Source organism: Columba livia, chromosome 1 (genome assembly GCF_036013475.1).
Source record: "Columba livia isolate bColLiv1 breed racing homer chromosome 1, bColLiv1.pat.W.v2, whole genome shotgun sequence".
Lineage (NCBI taxonomy): Eukaryota > Metazoa > Chordata > Aves > Columbiformes > Columbidae > Columba > Columba livia.
In genome coordinates this window covers 118991275-119012729 of record NC_088602.1, presented here as the reverse complement: position 1 = coordinate 119012729, position 21455 = coordinate 118991275, and the positions used below count along the sequence as shown (strand labels likewise).

Here is a 21455-nt window from a genome sequence, read left to right as displayed (position 1 = left end):
AGTGGAGTCCATTGCTTTATGTCCTTATAGATGCTTTGTTCCCCAGACCCGCAGGTTTTGATAAGAGAGAGAATTTGTAATTAAAAGAGCGATGCCCTCTGTGCCTTCTGCAGCCTTCTGTGGCTGCATTTCTCCTTTTTGGTAGGCGGAGTAGTTAAATGTTTTAACTCAAAGTCTAGTATCCTGTTGAAAATGAAAAAACAGTAAGCTACCTTTGAAAATGCAAAACAAAGGTCTGATGTTTGAATTCTTTTAAATCCATACTGGCTACTGGGGAAAAAAACAAATCTTCAAGTCTGTATTAGCATGAGAAGTTTTAAGATGTTAGTGACTAAGTCTCTTACTGCTCCCAGTTAACTGGTAAGAATTACAATTTACTTCACACCACGATTAGTTAAATATTTCTTAAATATAAAAACCCAGGCTTTATTAATTGTTTCTGCACCACAGTGCTAAGCCAAAGCCTCAGGTGCATGAGACTTTTATCCCATAACCAATGATTACCTCAAATGAAGAAACTTTTTCATTTCCTTACTTGAAGCCTGAAGCTTTGGGAAATGTTTGGCTGGCCAGAAGTCCTCTTCTTCCTCTGTTGAGAACTAAAAAAGGAATGTTTCTTAAAGAAAACTTGCATTTTAGCCCCTTGTAAAAGAAACCATGCAACAAGCTGGTGTAACAAAGCATGAGCATTTCATACTTCTGTCTCCCCCATAGCAGGCAGTCCTGTCTGCATCCCTACCATGATGGGGACCACCCCAGAAAGGCAGCTCGCAAGCATAGACATCGGGGGAAAAACCTGTGGTGGTGGAAATTTGTCTACAGATTGACATGTCTGTCCTCTGTTTTGCTGAGGAATTTCACCTTGTTTCTTTTTTCCTCAAAAATCCAGTTCCCTGTGAGGCTGGCACCTACGCTTTCCTCATGTAGTCCATACCTTCTCTGTCAGATGCTCATTTCTGCCCATTACTGGGCTATTTCTGCTGTGAAACATCTGAGAAGAGCTGAGCAGGAGAAGAGATGTAACTCAGCTGTGAACTAGTAAGAGGAAAGGGAGAAAAATGGATTCTCAAAGGGATGGCTTCTTGGTTTGGCACTAAGGGTTAGAAAAGTTAACCAAGTAATGTTTCCAGAAATCCCAGGTAAAACCTGTAATTATCTGTGTCTGTTCCAGCCGTCTTAACTCACATTTGTCTTGGGCTGATCCCAACAGCCCGCTGAAAAGCTCCGTTAGGATCCTGCAGTCAGCAAGCAGGAGTTCGCACCTTCTGTCCGAACAGGTTTCTTTGAAATTCAACTTCTACAGTTGCTGAAGTTTTACAAACGATTTTACTGATGTGCTGTTTGCATAATACAGTAAGTGTAATTAAACAAATACTTTCCATAAGTAAATCATGATTAACAGTATTAGAGCTTAGTACTGGGCTAGTTTACACCTGATCGCTGTGTTTGAGATTCTCGTAAACAAGAATTCTTTATCACTTGTAAACATGTATAGGTATGTATCGCCAACCAAAACCTTAATTGTGTTAGAAGCTCTCACTAGGAAAAAGCAATCAGTTGCCATTCTCATCAGTTAAACTACCGCCTTTTACAAAGACCAGGATACTATCAGTCATTTCCATGTTAGAGAACTTTGAAACAATCAATCACCTTAATTAGCCTTCATTTCCATAATTACTCATCTCAGAGAATAGTTTTGCAAAGAGGAAAAATAATCAAAGGAGTAGAAAAATTATTCACAAAGCACCAGCAGAGTCGGTTGGTTCTTTTTTTAATAAAGGCTAATTAAGCAGTTAATGCTCTAATACAGACCATTAGGAATTGATTTCTAAATCTTTTATTCTACAGACCCCAGTTTCTTATCCTCCGCAGCTATTATTTTGATAGCTTCAGGGGGAAATTAAGCCAGTCCAGTCTAAAATGGCCACCTCAGTACAGGAATGCAAAGAGATTTAAAAAATCTTTTACAGTCGCAGGTTTTTAATCAAAGTGTATAAAATTTTAGTCTAGAAAAATAAGTGGATTGTATACAGTTACTGTGCTTGGAGAGTGAAGAGGACAGCGCACCACTCAAATGGCACAGGCATACTGAAAAATGCAGCTGAGAGGATTCTTTAAAACTGTCTGGGTTTTGCTGGTTGGTTTTTTTTCTCATACTTTTTTAACTTAAATAGCTGCAAAAAGTATGGTTAGGTGGGAAGTCTAGTTGCTGGCAAGAGACTGGTGAATAGGTGGCTGGAAGCAGCGCACGTGTTCCACGGGTGTGCTCTCTCCATCGCCTGACTTCAAGTACTTGTCCAAAATAGCAATTATCTCATCATTCAGAATCTGGAACTTGCGAATTCTCTCGACCATTTTCTTCAAAGGCTGCAAACATCAAAAAAACAGATACACGGGAATTAGCTTTGGAGATAAAAAGCCTTAAACACAAAAGCAGCAAATGCTGTTACCTCACCTTTCCCAGGCAAGTTACAAATGTTTCCCTTCCACTCCCAATCCGGGGAAAATCCAAGGTGCGTTTTGGCTTTTGACAGTGCTTTTTGTACAAAAAGGGCAATTTACAGCAGCCTGGTCATAATCCGAATGCACATATATGAGACAGGAAGCATTAAGAAAATCCCACGTATTCAGGAAATCGGAGTTCTCACTGACCAGCCTTCAGATCCAGTACTAATGCCTTAATCTTTTGTCCTAAAATCCCTGGTGCCCTCATTTTCAGCATTTCGCTCGAAAAAAGCGATTGCTGCATCTACACTGGATCCAAGTACGAACAGCTCTGATTTGTCGTTGTCTTCATTACTACAGCAAGTACAGAACAGACGTTTTCAACTCACCACATTCTTTATAACCTCGTCTTTGCCATCATGCTTTTGGACTTTCAGTAGGTGGTAGCAGAAATCCAACACATCAAAGCGACGCTGCTGTCCCAAAAGCACGATGATCATACAGCCAGCCCAGTGCAAGCCGTCTCCAAAGCACTGCCTGGAACGGGAAACACGCCACAGAAAGGGCATTTCGCCTAAATCTTCACAAACATATCCACGGGAAACGCTCAGTGCTCAGCCATTGCATTAAACTACATATGTATGATTCTAGGATGTGTTAGACATTAATCTAGAAAATACTGCAGAATCTCTAGTAAATTAAGTTCTTTTTCCAGATACCACATGCAATGCAAAGGGACACTTAAAAAAAAACAAGCCCAAAAACCAAAAAAACCAAACAGAAGCCCCCTCCCCAGCTCTACACAAAGTGGAGTTACTCCAAAAAAAATGTACTCCCCACTAGACTCCAGTGGCATCACATTCCATTTTCAAAGAAAATAACACGTTCAAAGGAGACAAAGTGGGAATTCAACACCCCTCTGCTCTTCTGGGCTGCAGGCATGGAAGGATGCAAATATGCTATGCTCTTGCCTCTGTAACTGCTCAGTGAAAAGCACATTACATCTCAACAGACTTTCAATAATAAGGATATTATCAAAACTCACAAAACCAAGAACTACAGTTCCTGGTTAGCTCGTGTTAATCAAGTTAGCTTCCAAATGCTCAGTCTTGCCCTTCATTCAGAGAATATACTTCTTAGAAATCAGTGCACAAATGTTCAGCTATTTTATTTAAGCGCAGCATCCGTAGGGGTATGACCACTATTGAAAGATGCGTGCTAGGGCCTGTTTGTCCTGAGATCATTCATAATACGCTGGCAATCCTTAAAATTGAGGGTTATTTTTGTTGCAGATACAATAATATCTGTGTTCATGGATTATGAGCTCCTCCCAGCAATGGCAGCACTTTCCCTTCTTTTTGCCCTTGCAAATGTCACTCAAATGGCACTCAAATGTCTCCATTCTACGCCCCCCTGCCAGCCACAGGCAGGACAAGCCCAGCGCTGTCGCCTGCCGGTGCAGCGCGGTTGTACGTACTCCACAGTGAACTCATGCGTTCCCACGGGGATGCAGTAGACGAACTGCATGGCGCTCCAGAGGCGATGGAATTCCACGCACTCGTCCACGTGCATCACCCCGTTGCTGGGCAGGGGCCCGCGCCAGATGGGATCGTCCAGGAAGGAGCGGATCCTCGTCAGGATGACCTCAAACATGGACAGGCCGCAGCAGAGGCGTTCTTTGGTCAGCAAGTCCCCTTCCCTTGCGATTGCTATTTGCTAAGGTGGAGGGAAAGAAAGCGCAAAATCCTGGTAAAAAACACCACAAGACTTTACTTAAAAAAACCCCAACCAACCAAACCAACAAAAAACAAAGAAAAACCACCCCAAACAAACAAAACCAAACCATGTTTTTCAGTTTCACTTAGAATCATATAATCATTTTGGTTAGAGAAGAACCCTTAAGATTATCAAGTCCAACCATTAACTAAACACTGCCAAGTCCGCCACTAAACCACGTCCCTAAGAAGCTCATCTACACATCTTTTAAACCCCTCCAGGGATGGTGACTCCAGCACTTCCCTGGGCAGCCTGTTCCAATACCTGACAACCCTTTCCAGGAAGAAAATTTATCTAATATCCAATCTGAATCCCCTGGCGCAAACTGAGGCCATTTCCTCTTGTCCTATCACTTGCTACTTGGGAGAAGAGACCAACCCCCTCCCCGCTACAACCTCCTTTCAGGTAGTTGCAGAAAGCGATAAGGTCTCCCCTCAGCCTCCTTTTCTCCAGGCTGAACAGCCCCAGTTCCCTCAGCTGCTCCTCATCAGACTTGTGCTCCAGACCCCTCACCAGCTTCGTTGCCCCTTTTTGGTTTATTCTAAGAGATATTTCTCCTGACTTTAAGTGAGGTCCAAAGCCACTAACCTGTGATTCAGTTCAGTGGAAAAAATGTTCAGAGAAAATTATAAAAGCCTTTTCAAGCAGACAGGCTTAGAAAGTAAATAACACCAACCGCATTAATGCTAATCCTGGGCTAGACCCAGGGAAGTTTAAAGAATTCTTTGCCTGAATTGAGGCAGAAAACAAAACCAAAGAGTTTGGTGCTCTGCTGCTGGCACAGGCAGTAGCTCCTGCCTGCACTCTCCTGTGCATCTCCCTCAGCTGCTGCTGTCAGAGACGGGAAAGCTCAACATCCAGCGCAAACAGGCTCTGACAAAACATCCAGAGATGGCAATGCCAGTTAGGGCTTGTCCCAGCTTGTGCCATCCCACGTCTGAAGATAAAAGCAGTCTGAGGTCAGCTCCAGAGCACTCTGCTCTTGGCTTCTACTATTCACATCTCAATTGCCCGCAAACTGCTAAGGTTAGCAGGGAATTAATGTAACCCTCACATTGGCAGAAAACAGTGCTGAAACTGCAAAGGCAGTTCAAGAAGGTTCTCTTTGGTCACTGTGTTTCTAGGAGAGCTCAACTCAAATGGCAGCTTATTTTCCAAGTGTTTCCAATCACCTGGCTCAAAGAGGAAGAAATTGTTTAAAGTATATGTATGTGCACAAGAGAACTGATTGCTTTTGGTGGAATCGGCACTAGGACTCCCCAGACTGGACCTTATGCTGAGCGGGCATCACATAGCAACATACATAAAAATCAGCATTTTCCCCAAAACATGTCACCTATACCTCAGTATAAAATATTTTAAACTTCTGAGCTTTAACAGTTTTACTGGATGAGCAGGTTGATGTTCTGACACAGCTAGCAGCACATGTGAGAGAACAGGCTTCCTAGTGCTCAGAAATTTCTTGAATTGCCCCTAACACAAATGAGAGAGATTACCTGGGGTGTGCCCAGTCTTTCAATGAGAGGAACCAAATGTAGTGGAGCATATTTCGATTCTAGTCTCTTCATTTTAGCATCGAGTCTTTCACCCTCTGAAAGAAACAAACAAAAAAAAAGAGCACTGATTCATGTAATTAGGAGCTGACAATTCTACAAATTGGAATGATGCAAGAAAATTCTTATTTTTACAAAATCTTCATTCAATGTAGTAGAAAACTGGTAAGTCATTTTTATAGTTCTAAGTAGCTGGTTAATCTTCAATGAGCTTTTAGAAAAATACATATTTCTATTTTAAAATGTTGCATTGTATGTGCAAACAAAAAAACCCCAAGGATTTGTAGTAAACCACATTTAATTAGCTAAATTGAAGACCTAATATAGGACCCTATTATGCTGCTGCTGCTAATACATTTGAGTCCCACTTGTACTAAACCAACTAATTTGTCCTTATCATATATAAAATGCTTGACTCTAGAAGCTGCCATATAATGAGGGTGGAATCTTGTGTATAGCACAGCTTAAAAAAAGCAGTTGGCACTCTCCCATCACTGGCAAGCAGGAGATGTTCTCCCGCAAATGGGAAAACACTGTTTACAATGGTCTGGTTAGTTTTATGCAGAGATGCAAGCAGCTACGGTAAGTCTGGAAGTATACTCAAAGATTTTTAGCTGACATGATTTCTCCGAGCAGAACAAATCAGCTGCTCTGGCAGTGAGAAACAGAAAGGAAAGGAGACAGAGCAGCAACACGGAAAGAAGAGAAGCATGAGGGGAAAAAAATACTGCCCTGGGTACCGATACCCACTTCTCCCTGTCACAGCGTTCCTCCTCCTCCTCCTCTTCCAATTTGCACTGAGCCCCAGCAGGAAGCACTTATTTTTGAGCCAGGCAAACAAGCCCAAATCTGTTACCTCCATCCTCTAATTAACAGCGGTGTGGTAAAGGATGGCTGGGGATGGTCCCTGAAACCGCAGCAGCAGGAAAGTGGAAAGCGTGTTTTCACTTGGCCCGTACCTTTGACGTGGACTCTGGGCAGGATATTTTGGAACGGTGCCGCGTGCAACAGGTCACACACCTCCTCTAGGGACTGGAACGAAAAGGAAACAAGAGGTGTTTAGGACTGAAGAACCCCCACACCACACCAGAACCCCAAAATGGGCTTCCAAAAGCATGTCGATGCTGTGGCAGGAGCACCCGGGGGCAGCCAGCACCCCTTGCCACCGCACAGAGCGGCTCTGAGCCCTCGCTCTCCTCATGGGATCGCTCCCCAGAGACAAGTTGATTTCACCAGGCTACCTCGGATTCCCAAATAACTTCCAGCAGCCCTCCTCCCACCCTCAGTTGGCAGTTTGGGAAGGACAGCGTATTTATTAAAAAGACTAATGCAGAACGAGTAATTTCAGTGTGAAAGCGGCAGACGGCTCCTGCGCAAACAAGCAGAGCGGTGAAGAAGGTGACTCACTGCTTGGTTATTTTTAACAATGCTATTCCCACAACCTGTTATCAATTGTTGCGGGCACAGCTCCCCACCAGGAGGGCTGAGACACACAACAGCAGCAATGAACCACCTCTCAGGAAGTATTTTACATCTTCAGGGATGGGAGGAAGGAAGACAGATGTCTCCTAGCTCCTTCTTGGATGCCATACGTGCAGAGAAAATGCAGAGATGACCAGAAGCAGATGCATGATTTTGCTATGCCACTCTCTTCATTTTTGGAGCAGAGGCTCTGCTCATTTGCAACCCCTTAGTGCTAATATAAGAACAGATGTTCATCAGCCATACCTTCCGCAAGGCCAAGGTATCATAGAATCATAGAATGGTCTGGGTCGGAAGGGACCTTCAAAAGTCATCAACACTGGCCCAGGTTTCCCAGAGAGGTGGTAGATGCCCCATCCCTGGAGACGTTCCAGGCCAGGCTGGACGGGGCTCTGAACATCCTGATCTAGTTGAAGATGTCCCTGCTCATTGCAGGAGGCTGGATGAGACGGCCTTTGAAGTGGCCTTTCCAACCCAAACTATTCTATGATTCTATGAATACAACCCCAGAGAAGGAGTCTTATGTGTGGATTTATTTTTGTGCACTGGCAGGCGCTCAGCCATCTCGCTGAGGAAATGACGTAGCTGGTCTTCAGTCAGAAGAGATCTTGACGTGACAGGCAGCCCGGCCTCAAGCAGCAGCGTGTGCTTGCACAGTGTGGACAGAGCCCCCGTACACACAGGCAGGGGAGAGACTCCCCACCCGAGTCTCGAAGGCACAGCACAGGTAAAGAAAAGGGAAGGCGACACACTCGTTGCTTTTCTGGTCCATAAGCAAAGCCCACCCGAAAGCAAGACGACAAAGAAATTACATGCCTGGCAATTTTGTTTGAACAGCAGATGGTAATGGAACAAGAAAATGAGAGGTGGGGGAAAAGAGCTTTGCATGCTCTAAAGTAGAGGCTACAGGGAGCAGCTGAAAGACTGGGCACGTTTCACAGCTTCATTCAAAGCTAAAACAGACAAATGTCTGACAGAGTGGGTGCCACTGTCAGCCATCAGCAAGAAGATGTCCAAGAAGTCCATGTTAACTTTGTCATGTTTCAGGTGACACCAGGAGAGGAAAACAACAGAACAGTACCAGGGGCAGAAGTCACTGACATAAAGAGAGGAGCCACCCTGTGGCGGACTGCAGAAATACCGTATTTGATCATTATCTATGATCAAAGTGATAATATTTGATCCTCAGGTGCTGCACACAAGGCAGTGTGTTTCTCACCCCGCAAGGTGAGGCATCCCTGCTATCTCGCAAATGTGCAAGCCCCTGCAAGCCTGAAAGAGATCAGAGCAGGGAACTGTTTCTACCCATCTGCCCACCAGCAACAGCAAACTTGAAGATTTCAACCATGTTATTTGTGACGTTAGTAGCAAAAATTGGAAAGCACATTTTGAGAGACAGATGGGTTTTAAACTAGCACAGCAGGCACCTACCAGACTCTGTTCAATGAGGAGGCAAAACAAGACGGCATTTCCCACTTCCCGCAAATTCTGGAAGCAGACAGTCTTCAGTTCTGCATATTCAACGATGTCCTTCAACTGATGGTGAAAAAACTCCAAGATACCTGAAATGAAAAGAGAAGCAAAGAAATTAAATCTCAGGAGCTGGTGATGATCACACAGGCCCACCTGTTACCTTGGGAAAGCAAACAAAAGACTGTGGTCATGTGGATAAGAGCCATACAAATAAGAAGTAATTTTTTTTTCTGCCTCAAAAGCATACCAATTTTCTAACCAATCTGCCTATTCAAAGGTTGCACTTAATGCACATAAGTACACTGTATCAGAGCACAATTAACCCAGGGTGCTGGTTTAGAGTTCTCTTTCCATGTATCAGCACACACGAGTTTTTTTTATCTCCAGATGTGCAGCCTAGAAGAAACGGAAAGGAGCAGCATTTAAATACATTAAAAATCAGAGGTTATAAAGTGTTAAGCCAGTGGCATGCTGACCTTTATAACTGGGTACGTCATGCACAATGGAGTACCTAGCTCCTCACTCCTGGAAAAGGGAGCCAGTGTAAGAGCTAAGAAAATAGTTTCCAGGAACAGGAAGGTAGACTAGGGCTATCGCCAAGAAAGGTTGGACCAGATGACCCTCGAGGTTCCATTCCAACCGGGTATTCTGTGATTCTGTAATTCTCATCTGCTATTAGTCCTGTTCCAGCTCCTGTCCCTCAACCTGCTGAATCACCCGACAGGTTCAATTTGCAGCTGTTATTGTCCACGATGATGGAGCCAGCAAGGAGCAGAGTGCTGAAAATAAAGGCAACAGGGGTGGTGTTGGGCTGTGACTCTGACAGTACCACCCACAGCCAAAGGGCATCTGCCACCTCACAAAACAGAGAAATACAGAAATCACAAGTCAGCCTCTGCTGGCAACGGTACATCAGACCCTGCTGACAAGCACAGTCGAACACTGTTTCTGTCAAAGTTTTGCCGAAAGCTATTAAAAAGCAGATGAAATTATGATTTTCAAAACCACGTAGTCTACATAAGCACACGTCTTTTCCACCAAACGTCTCTGATGCTTAAAGTGCTGGTGGATTTCCAGCTCCTTTCCCCCCAGCTCCAGAAAGTTTGTGCAGTCCCTTGGTTAGAGACAAGCCCAGGAAACCCTGGGCTCAGCAGCTTCTTCAGGAACTCGAGCTGGTCAGCATCACAGACGTGAAAGCGATGCTCAGGATGGGCGAGGAAGAGCAAAGAATTGCAGTAGGTCAGCCAGCTCTCTGCTTTTTCACAAGTTAATTTTTATCAGCATTTTTCCATCTGTCTGCACAAGCTTGGCCATTTTAAAAGGCCAACAAAAACCTTGACCGATGACAGAAGAGAATACATTGTGCAAAGCTTTCGAATTACATGCTACATACAGCAGTTCATTTCCAGTACATTGAATTAAGTCAGTTAAATCTGTACAAAATCCCATCTAAAGCAATGGGGAGGAAACAAGGAAAGACAGCACAGATGCCCTCCAATACCTTCCCATGTGTGAGACGAACACTTCCCATGCAGGGCATTAGACATCATATGTACCCAGCAGGGCAATGGCTGAGAGGGGAGCGCTCAAACGTAAAATACAGCCTGGAGAGCATCCGTGCCAAGGAAATCCCTCAAATTCAGCAGAGGAACTTGACAGCATACAGTGAAGGCAAGAACTGCAGGTCTAACCCACACACTCCTACAGAAAGCCTCTTGTCACTAAAATTAGTAACATGAAACATCAGTGGAGTGCACGGCGAGGGGATGCAGGGCTGGCTCTGGTATTAGACATCCCTAGGAACTGTTTGTCAATAGAATATTTACAGTGAGTGAGTGTTCCCACACACATTCAGGGGAGATACATTTCAGACCTAACTTGAGTAGTTTAGTGACTCAATGGAAAAGCAAAACTGAAAAACTAATGGCGATAGATCGGATGTAATGAGTGCTTGCCGAGCTTGATTCATTCAAAGGAAAACACATATGAATCTAGCTAAAAAGCAAAGAAGTTGTGCCAGCACATCACCAAGTTCCCCCTTCCCACAGCATAGGGACCATGTAATGAAAAAGCTCTGCAAAAGACCCTCAGTGCCTGTTCAACACTGCGGCAGAAAGGCAATTGCTTATTGCAATTCCCAGGTCTTTGAGCAGCAGTGAGCACTTGTGTTTGCTGCTTTAACATACCAGCACACCACTGCAAGGAGATGCTGCCATGCAGAATACTGGGATTCCTGTTTTAAAGATGAAGTTGAAAAAAGCAGTTTGCTATGGCAGATAATTTTTCACAAAAAAAATTTTGATGCTAGGAAAAAATTCAGAGTGAGAGCATTGAAGCAAACTTTACCACAAGTCTACAGTGTGTTTTAGTTACATGCCTTAGTATTTACTTTGTGTTGTTCTCTGTTGATGAAAGAGCTTTCATGCCTTGCAAGAAAGGTCTTCTGAGCATCAGCTGCTAGGAGTCAACTACTTTCCTCACACCAAGACTGGCTGCCTTTCTGAAAGCAGAAGTCCATTGAGTTATCCTGGACTTAGGCCTGTGCCATAGAGGAGATCAAAGTAGAATATTTTACCCAAGCTTCTGGTCTTGGTATCCATGGCATGTACACAGGGATTGATGGTGAACCATCAGAAAGGCTGGAACATTTCCCAAAACACTGAGTAACCATAGACTTCAGGTAGTTACCATAGTGAGGAAGCACTACTACCTGAGCAAGTAGGACACTGGCTACAAGGGACAGACGTGGGGATGTCTTTCCCCTGATCTTGTATGGTGAGGGGGGAGCAATTTGGTGAGAAACAGAAACTGAGCAGAACAGCAAGGTCAGTTCTGCCGCTGCAACATGGAAACAGGCATCGGTCGTGAAAGGGATGGAAAGGAGGGGATGGTTCAGGCTCCCCTCAATCCCCTGCCCAGCCTGTGGATTTTGTGGGGAGTTTCAGAAAAGAGACTGATGCTCAGAATGACATTGAGAAAATGTTATCAGTGTAAGTCTACCCCAAAGCAGCAAGATCAGACAGCAGAAGTGAAAGAGGCTTGAGGCTTATACCATAAACATTACACATTGTCTTTTATAGTCACTCCAGGTGACAGAGTTCCTATCAAAGTCCTTAAGAAAGATCATTATTTCTTCACCGAAAGCCCCAGTCTCCATATACAGATATATAAATACAGACACCCACGTACATGCATTCATGAACAAATTGTTTCATTGTTTTGAAAATCTGAGAGCCAGCATTTAGCATGCAGTTGTTCCAAATGCTGCTATCAGTGGTGCACTCTTAGATAAAGGGCTTGATTTACTGGCAGAAGACACAGAAGTTCACAGAGCTACACAGGCTATTTTTGATGGAACAGAAATGACGCTGAAAGCACGATCTGCTCCCCAGTGGAGTCCTGGAGCTGAAACAGATCATCTTCTTTTCATTAATGTTTAAGCGAAGGCATTCCCAATTACACCTCCTTAAACTATACAGTACCCAGAACTGTATTTTTATGAAAGACTACACATGCATAATGAAGCCCTGGAAAAAGAACAAGTGTCTGAGGAGAGTTAATTTCACTTAACTGCATGCAGCTCTCCTCTTTGCCCCAGTTTTATTTGCGGGTGCAATTTGTTAGTTACTGGATTAGTTATGCTATACATAGCATTTTGTAAGGCAAATGAATCAAGGCTTTTTGCTCCTTCTCTCCAATAAACCAATTTTAATTAAACCCCTCTATTCCTGCAGATGGGATGACGTTAGGTGTCATAATAATCGATCCTATAATCCTAGCTTCTGATTTACACAGATCTCAACAGAAGCAAGGGCTGTTGATATAAAATAGATCCAGTAAAGTATAGAAGATTAGTAAAGGATTAGGTTCCATCTCTGCTTCTATCTTGACAGCACTCAAACAGCAGATGCCAAGTTTCAACTGTGGAGTCTGTACACTAATTAATTTAGGAAGTCATCCAAGTCGACACACGCAACATAAAGCAGGTTGGATTTCTTCACTTCGGTCACCTTTCATTTTCTATAAAACAATCTCAGTTTACTCCTATGGACTCAAATTAAACACATTCCAGAGCTTGTAACAATACTGGTGCCTTAAAGGTTAGGACAAAAATTGGCTATTAATTCTAGAACTGAATTGCCAACTAACAACAAACCAGATCTTGAATATAATTCTCAGTCTAGCTGTGTTACGGGTTATTTTCTGCAGAGTACTGACTTGACTAGTGTCAAATAAAATCTGCTACTCTGCAACAGCAAAACCACTCCCAAGAAACCGGGTTCTATGATGACTTTTAGTTTATGTTCACTTTCATACAGACCTTCAAATGCCAGCTACAAATACTTCTTTGCCTCACAGGAGACATCATTAACTCTGCATATCAGCACTCATGCCACTCCTTTCAACAGAAATGTTCATAATGTTTAAACATTTACATGTGTCTGGGAATCACAATCACAGAACCTGTGTGGTTTGTTTATTTTGGTAATACAAAATATCCCATTGTTTTGCATAATTGATCAGTCCTTGCTGCCCTTTCACAACCATCTACGTGATTTGGGTGGCCCCTAGATTCTCTCAAATAGTCTGTGATTCCCTCCCAAATCTTTCTCCAATGAACAGGTTCCAGAAGAACCTAAGAATAATTCCCTTCATATTCTTCCCCACAAGGACTCAAGCCATTGCACCCCCACCAAGAAATTTTATTTTTCTCCTACTCACCCAAGTTTGATCAAAACCCTGGGATAACAGGAGGCATCACCAGCGCTTCTGCTGTGCCCCGAGCAATGCCTCCCCAGCAGCCTCGACTCACTACTGCTCCCTGGCCCAGCCTAGCGCCAGTTCCTGTTAGACCCTGACCCAAAATATTCCAGAAAAAGGAAGGGTAGAAGACAGATTTTGCCAGGGTGCCATGGTGAAGCAGCTCAGAAGGTGTTGGCTACAACACCATCAGTCCAGGGAGAGACAGGAGCACAGCAGTCGGCAGTGCGGGGCACGAGGAGGGTTTCCCAAACTGCCCTGCGAACACATGGCATTTCAAGAGATTATGGGCTGGTGTAATGAGTGTTTAATACCAGTAACAAAAATCTAAGCCTCATCTAACAGCAGAGCCAACAAACTACTTTCCTTATCACGTCCAATGACACTTCAGAGCAGCAGGACATGAAATACTCATTTTCCAAAAGCAGGAATGCCATATTAAAATACCAGAAAAATAGCAGAAGAAAATGTTACCTCCAAGATGAAATTTCAGGTTTAAACTCTTATGGGCCAACATTCCTTCGAGAGCTTTAGTGAGTTTAAAAGGTCCCTTTAAAAATCTTTATGCTTAATGTATTTTTAGACAAATATTTTTATGACTACAAGATGAGCAAGTTTGCCACTGCTTTAGACTGTTCCTATGGAAACAAACCCATGGGCGAACAGCAGTCCTTAAAAACTCTGATAACACTGTCTGTACCATGCTCCTTGCAGCAGGAATAAATCACCATTTAGAGATCCACAAATCTGGAGGGCTGATTACACAGGGCTCAAGTAATTGTAATCAACAGAGTCCAAACAAAGCTCTCCAGATGAAAAGCCTGGAATGTACGAAATAGCTAGAGGCTTACTTACTGAGCATCCTTAAATCACTTTGCATATGGAGAATGGACTCCGGAAATTAATCCTGAATTGATAAATCCATGTTACATCAAGACGGTTGAGAATCTACATATTTAATCTGTAGATCAAGATCACAGTTCTGTTCTGTATGTGTAGGTAGTACCAATTATAAAGAAGCGATTAAATGATTTGTTATGAAAGAAGAGAAGCAACCTACAGAGGTACTCCATAGCACTCAGACTTACTACAACAACTCTGCAGGAAGCTTTCAAAGGCAGAGAGAGAAAATGGTTGGCACATATTAGCTCACATTTTCTGTGGTGAACGAAGTAAACAAGGTGTGGGAAAGGCTGGTACAAGGGAGAATTTAGCACAGAAAGGAGAGGAGAGTGATTCAAATCAAGCACGGTTCGAGCCTGCCCTTCCACATCCTTGTAGTTCCCCTCAAGATGCCAGGCAAGGACTAAAACCTACAGCACATTCCCATCGCAGGGAACATTTTCCTTTATCAGTCAGAGCTGCTCAAAGGGCAGACAGCTCATGATGGACAGGTGTCAGAGAGTGCAACGTGATTCTTCAGAGAGGGATGGAGGTGTCTTGAGCTTCCACACGCATTTTCTGTCTAGTGTCTTCAGCAGAAAAGGGAAAGGTGGTGTGACAGTGCTATGAAGGCTTTTGTTACCACTTCTTGGAAGAGATGCACTGGGAAGCTGTTAAGTGTCCACTGCTAGAAATAGTTCAGAACAGGAAAAACACACATGTCAAGACAAAAGCTGACATGAATAGGGGCAGCGAAGGAGCAAAGAATTAGGTGGGTTTTTGAGATCCAGTTCAATTCTAGTTTCTATGATCTTCCATTGTAACACCAAGAGTTACTCTGATCTCTTAGTACAGCAGGCATCTAAACATACGGGATCTCTCTTATAAGAGCAAATATGAGGTCAAAGCAGTCTGTGAGCTCTGCAAAACAGGAGAGTGATAATTTTAAAATGTTTTAATCAATCCTGTGAAGGCTACTCTTGCAGAAGTAAAGTTTTGCCTTTCATATAGGATGGATTGCCTTTTAACCTCAAGAGAAAATGTCTGCTTAAGTCCCTGGGCATCTCCTGAAAAAAAACCTCCTTGCACATGAGGATTTCTGGCAAGAAACTGTGAGCTCCCTAATGTCACCTGCAGCATTGCAGACCCTGGTGATGCATAACCTACATTTGAGAATATCTACTGCTTTTGTGGTCAGACCTTAATGAGTGGGTAAAAACTTCAGCTAGGTTATTTTTATACTGCTAACTACCATGATTCATCCATTTCTACGCTCCAGGGAGAAAAACAGGAAGGAAACACTTAGTAAGTCCTCGATTTTGTTTAACAGTGGTAATGAGCGTCAAGGAAGCTGTGGGAAGCAGGAAAAAAACCCTCATTCCAGTCCGAGTGGTATTTAATAAACCTAAACGACTCTGGAAAGATAAAGATATACTCAGGAGGTGGGTGGCACATGGAAGGATTAATTTGTGTTAATTAGAAGTTGTGGAGGAGGAATATTTTGAAGGGGGGGGGGAGGGGGTGAAGCAGTTTCAGAATTTCAGTGAACAATGTGATAAATACTAATTAGGCAATTATTTCTCCATAGTGGCAAGCAGCTTTCAAAGTCATTTCTTCTCCTGCAACTGTCGCACCTCCTGTTAAGTGACTACAACGTGCCCCACACAAGCCTCAGATATAACTATTCCAGCAAGACCAGTTTGTCTCTCAGCAGCATCACTCCTTTTATCTTACATTTGTTAAGGGCAAAGGAAGAGGGAATAGAGGCTTTTGCAGAGAATCACGCTTATCTAAATTAGACATTTAAACAGAACAAGTGTGAGAAGCAAACATGCAGAGGGAAAAGCTCAACAAGTTTATGAGAAAGTCTAGAAATAGGAGCTATTGTGAACATCCCAGCTCGAGATCAATTATGTCGTAAGGCTGTCTCTGTACAGACTGTTGTCCTTTTAATCGCCCTAAGCACAGAAGTCTTAAAACTTTATAAAGCACTTTCAGAAAGCCCAGTATTGAATGATTCATATTATGAAATAAAAAAAACAGACTAAATGCTGATTATTGGGAGAGAGAAGAGAGGGATGGAGAGACAGAGGTACACTTGATTCAGAAGACAGTGATTAGTGTCATCTTATCAAGGCTAATATGGTAACACTAAACATGAACTAACCTGGAGAACCATACTCATGTCTTGGTAACCTACAGATCTTAGGCATCACTTCCATTAGGGTCTTGACGTACTGAAGAATCGTCCCTTGTAACTAAGAGAAAACAGACGTGTGCAAACATGTCAGTGTTATTGCACTAACAAACTTTACATCAAATCGCATTCAAACTGCACACAAATTGAACAAGCTTTAAAAATCTCGCCTTTAAATTGTCAGTCACCATCTTCAAAAAGGCAACTGTTTCCAGTGAATACAGTTGCACTTTCCATCACATGGCATTAGCCACCACCTTTTGCTACAGTGGCACAACAGCTACAGGCAGGAAGGCCAAAAAGGAAATAATGGATTTTTTGCCTACTGTCTCTATTGTCTACCCACCTTTTAGATTTTTGGTAAAAAAAGCTGCATTTGAATGCTTTCAAAAGCAACAACAGAAAAATCCTTAACATCAGGTATGTCTGTAACAGCTCAAACTGGCTATTTTGGACATCCCTGTTAAGACACAGTCCCAGCCCACAGTCAGTCTGCCTTCCTCCCACTAGACACCCATGTCCCTACGTCTGACCATCTGCATCAGGCATTGGCAGGATACCTCTCCCCCAAGGCTTTTTAACCTCCTTTATAAATACCCAAGCATTCAATGCTACCTTTAATGAACTGAGACAATCTACCACCTAAATAAACAATAACAATACCATTTAACCCTGAATCATGATAAATATCTGTTTTCATCTTACCCTGAAGACTAGATCATAGCATTCCTTCAAGCAGCCTCCAGCCTCCCTAGACCACCAAAAACGTACTTAGACCATTGTGGGAATTACTGCAACCAAGCTGCTGAATGTGTCAAGTGTCTGAAGTGAGATCACGACTACTACGGCTGTCCCCCAGTATAGCTGGGATTATTTTGCAGCATGTTCCTTACAGGCAACAGGGAGGAAAAGACCATTTCTTTGGTTTAAACTGAACTGCAATGCATTATGACTGTATACATAGATACTAGTAATACAGTAGACAGTCAGCGCCTCGACCTCCTCCTGGTTACAGAAAAGGCCCTTTCCAATACCAGATACTCCAGCTGCATGGATAACTTCAACATCTGGTCTGAGCACTCTTCTAAATAGGCTTGATGTTATCTATTGCTAGATCAAGCACAGAGATTAAGCCTCCCCTGTTATTAAGGTGTCATCTGTCAGTGATGTTATTAATGAAAGCCCTGAAGTTAGGCAAGGCAGAAAGCACAATCCAACTGTTCTCAAAAAAAAAAAAAAAAATCAATAAAATGAATTTACAGCACAATCTCTAAGTTGAAAACAGCTAATTTTAAACACACTTACTTTTCTAGACTTTACCCAGGACCTAATAATACAGGTCTCCATAAAGTCAATTCATCTCCAATGCAGAATCCAAGGTTTTCAAAACACTTCTCAGGCTACCACGGCACATCATCTGTTGCTTTCACAAGACATTCAGCCCTCTCAAACACAGCTTATATTGAACTTCAATGGAAGCAACATTTTAACTAGTTTTATCTGAGATCTTTCTTGAGACATTTCCTATCAAAAGCCATTTGAAAAAGTGGGAAATTAAAGACAATTGGCATACCAGGCTCTTGACAACTTTCAGCAACTCCTCCATCACCACCGCAATACCCTGATACCCAAGAAGTCTACAGATGACTTTAAAGTGAGGAGGACCAACAAAATTCCTGTAGTTGCTGTAGATGCTGGAATATGCCAAATTCAATGCCTAAAACAAGAGAACAGATACGATTAATGACAATTTCAGCTGACTGCATCTTTATAATAATTTCATTTAAACAGCATTTTAAGCATATTAAAAATAAAGTAACAAGTTTGCATCTCACTCTCCCTTTTGTGAGGCAAGAACTCCAGTGAAAATCTCTATATTAGCAAGAAAAACTTGTAAACACTTATTTTTCACCAGGCATCTTCCACTTACCATTTATAAGGCCATGAACATTTCCTTTTTCATATTCTTCTGTTTTCATAGGTACAAAAGGACAACAGTAGTCACAGAATAGAATCATAGAATCTGGTTGGAAGAGTCCCTAAAGATCATCGAGTCCAGCCATAACCTAACTCTGGCACTAAACCATGTCCCTAAGAACCTCATCTACGTGTCTTCAAACACCTCCAGGGATGGTGACTCAAACACTTCCCTGGGCAGCCTGTTCCAATGCCTGACAACCCTTTCTGGGAATAAATGTTCCCTAATAAACCAATCTGAACCTCCCCTGGTACAACTTGAGACCATTTCCTCTCATCCTCTCACTTGCTACTTGGGAGAAGAGACCAACCCCCTCCACACTACAACCTCCTTTCAGGTAGTTGCAGACAGTGATAAGGTCTCCCCTCAGCCTCCTTTTCTCCAGGCTGAACAGCCCCAGTTCCCTCAGCTGCTCCTCATCAGACTTGTGCTCCAGACCCCTCACCAGCTTCATTGCTGCTGATCAATGTCAATGTTCAGATCCTTGAATTTGAAGCACAGCTTCTATTCCTCTATTGTCTATTTCATGTACAAAACATGCCGAAAGAAGTTACTTCATTACTTCACTTTTCGGTTCACGATAGGTGTTTCAAATCTCTGAGAACTCAATTACAGAAAAAACCAAACACCCCCAAAACAAACAAACAAACCAACCAAGCAAACAAAAACCACACAACCAAACCTTCTGCAGTTATTGCTCTCTGCAACTAATTAATAAGGATCTCTCTTTTCCAAATCCCTTAGCTGTACACAAGATCAAAGCAAATTTAATTCTGGAACATAACCTCATGGAAATTCTTCCAGAGTTGTATTAAAAGGATCAGGTGCTTTGCCATATTAATGACTATTTCTTCAAAGTGAACACAACTGTACAGACTGATGCTGTGTAGGGATTTAGGAATCGTTTGCTGAAGCCATGGATCAAAGGCAAGTTAGCTAACATAACATCCTCCATTTCTGTAAGTGGGTTGTTCTCCTAATAGCCCGAAATTTAATTTTAAAAGGGAATCTTGTCAATCTTTCTTGCAGAAGGTTCTGCTGTGATTCCTTTTCTTTTCTGCGGTTTTCATTTACTCTAATATATGCAGGAAAGACAGCATACTATTAGACTTTCAACTCCACACACATCAGCTGTAATAGAAAATTTTCCTTCACCACTATCTGGGAAGAACCTTGACCTTCCTTCCAATGCAGATCCTGCCCCAAGTATCCATGTAAGTCAATACCAGATACCGTAATATACGGCACTGCACAAAGAAACTACTAAGAATTCAGATGACAAAACTCTACCAAGCTCTTGAAAGGTTTTAATCTCATAAAAGGACTTAAAAATCATATTTAGAAGACATCAGGCTAGAAGATAAACACTTTCATTTACATTGTAGACCTCTATATAAGCACCAGTTTCCAACATGCTTTTAACTGTGGTCTTAGAAATTTAAAAGCCAGATTTTAGACTGACATATAGTAAATATGTATTTGACAACAAATTAAGACTTCTTGGCCACCTTTTGAAGATGTGTTAGATGTACTTCACAAACTCTCCTGGGTCAAAAATTGTTGCACTATGAAAGAATATGTGAAAGCACAGGAGCAGAAGAGACCATTAGGCCATAACAAGAGATAATGAGAGATCCAAAACCAATATATTATTAAAACACACACACACAGAAAATCATATAAATTTTATCATGCTTCAACAACCACAGAAAGTTATAACCAGCAATTTATTTCTACAACATGAAAATGCAAGAAGTTGACAGTACTTAAATTTACTTAAAGGTTACCCATATTTCTTACATGCCTGACCCAGCAGAAGGTGGGTTTGGGAGGGATTTTGGTTTTCCTAATTCGAGGGTCTTGTTGAACAAGCAGCTGACCATGACCTAGCAGTACATCCTCATGACAAAGGCAGCCACCAGCCAGTGGGACTGCATTAGGCAGAGAACATGCCAGCAAGTCAAAGGGAAGTGATCCATCCTCTCTACTTAGCACAGATGGAAGACACCTGGAGTACTGGGGTCCAGTGATGGGCTCCCCAGTACAGGAGAGACATGGAGTGATGTATGGGAGACTCCAGCAGTGGGCCTCAAAGATGATTGAGAGACTGGAGCATCTTTCCTATGAGGAAAGGCTGAGAGAGCAGGGACTGTTCAGCCTGGAAAAGGCTCAGGGGTATCACATCCACGTGCATAATTAACTGGTAGAGGCAATAAAGATGATGGAGCCAGCTCTGCTCAGCAGTTCCCAGTGACAGGACAAGGGGCAATGGGCACAAACAGGAAATCCCATCTAAACATCAGAAAAAACTTCACTATGGGAAGGGTGGCTGAACAGAGAGCCTGTGGAGCCTCAGTCCTCGGAGATGTTTGAGACCCAACTGGACACGGCCCTGAGCAGCCTGCTGTAGGTCACCCCACTCTGGAGAGACCCCAGCCTCAGCCGTCCCTCAGTCTGGGAAGCTCCGTTCTAAGGACCGCAGGCTTGTGTGGATTTTGTGGAGGAGTGATGTTTTCAAATTCTCAGCCATCTTTTCCGTGAATGTGAACTAAAATAGACGCTTGGTTAGTTATTAGACTCCTAATACAAATTACAGACCAGAGCTGGCCAAAAGGCCAAACTGCAAACATATTCCACCAGGCAGACAGCCTGAAGCTGCATCCCTCTCATATGAGATGTGCATGCCCCTCCGCTTACAGAAATGGGGTCTGGTGCATTGACGGGGGAAAGAACTGGTGAAACCTTACAAAAACACGTGCAGACAAATGACCTGATACACTAAGCATATATACAGTTGTCCTTAAAAGGTGAGACTTCATCTTTTGCTTTTGGTGTTTTCAATCAGGTAAGTCTCAACAATAAATGTGTCCAAATTGTCTATTACAGCTAGAGAGCAAGGAGAATTTTC

General features: G+C 42.8%; 1 protein-coding gene across 5 annotated transcripts in view; it reads right to left on the bottom strand.

Annotated features, from left to right (window-relative positions):
• Positions 1-1307: 1307 nt before the first annotated feature.
• The window catches only part of CYFIP1 (cytoplasmic FMR1 interacting protein 1), an 80945-nt gene continuing 60797 nt past the window's right edge, over positions 1308-21455 (bottom strand). For all 5 annotated transcript variants that reach the window (XM_065075051.1, XM_065075029.1, XM_065075045.1 and 2 more), the window contains 8 exons: positions 18143-18286; positions 16540-16630; positions 8688-8818; positions 6734-6806; positions 5718-5812; positions 3923-4161; positions 2835-2982; positions 1308-2367 (listed from right to left, as the gene is read on the bottom strand). In XM_065075051.1, coding sequence (XP_064931123.1) covers positions 2203-2367; positions 2835-2982; positions 3923-4161; positions 5718-5812; positions 6734-6806; positions 8688-8818; positions 16540-16630; positions 18143-18286 — 1086 coding nt within the window. In that variant the 3' untranslated portion in view covers positions 1308-2202. The remainder of the gene's footprint in view (positions 2368-2834; positions 2983-3922; positions 4162-5717; positions 5813-6733; positions 6807-8687; positions 8819-16539; positions 16631-18142; positions 18287-21455) is intronic.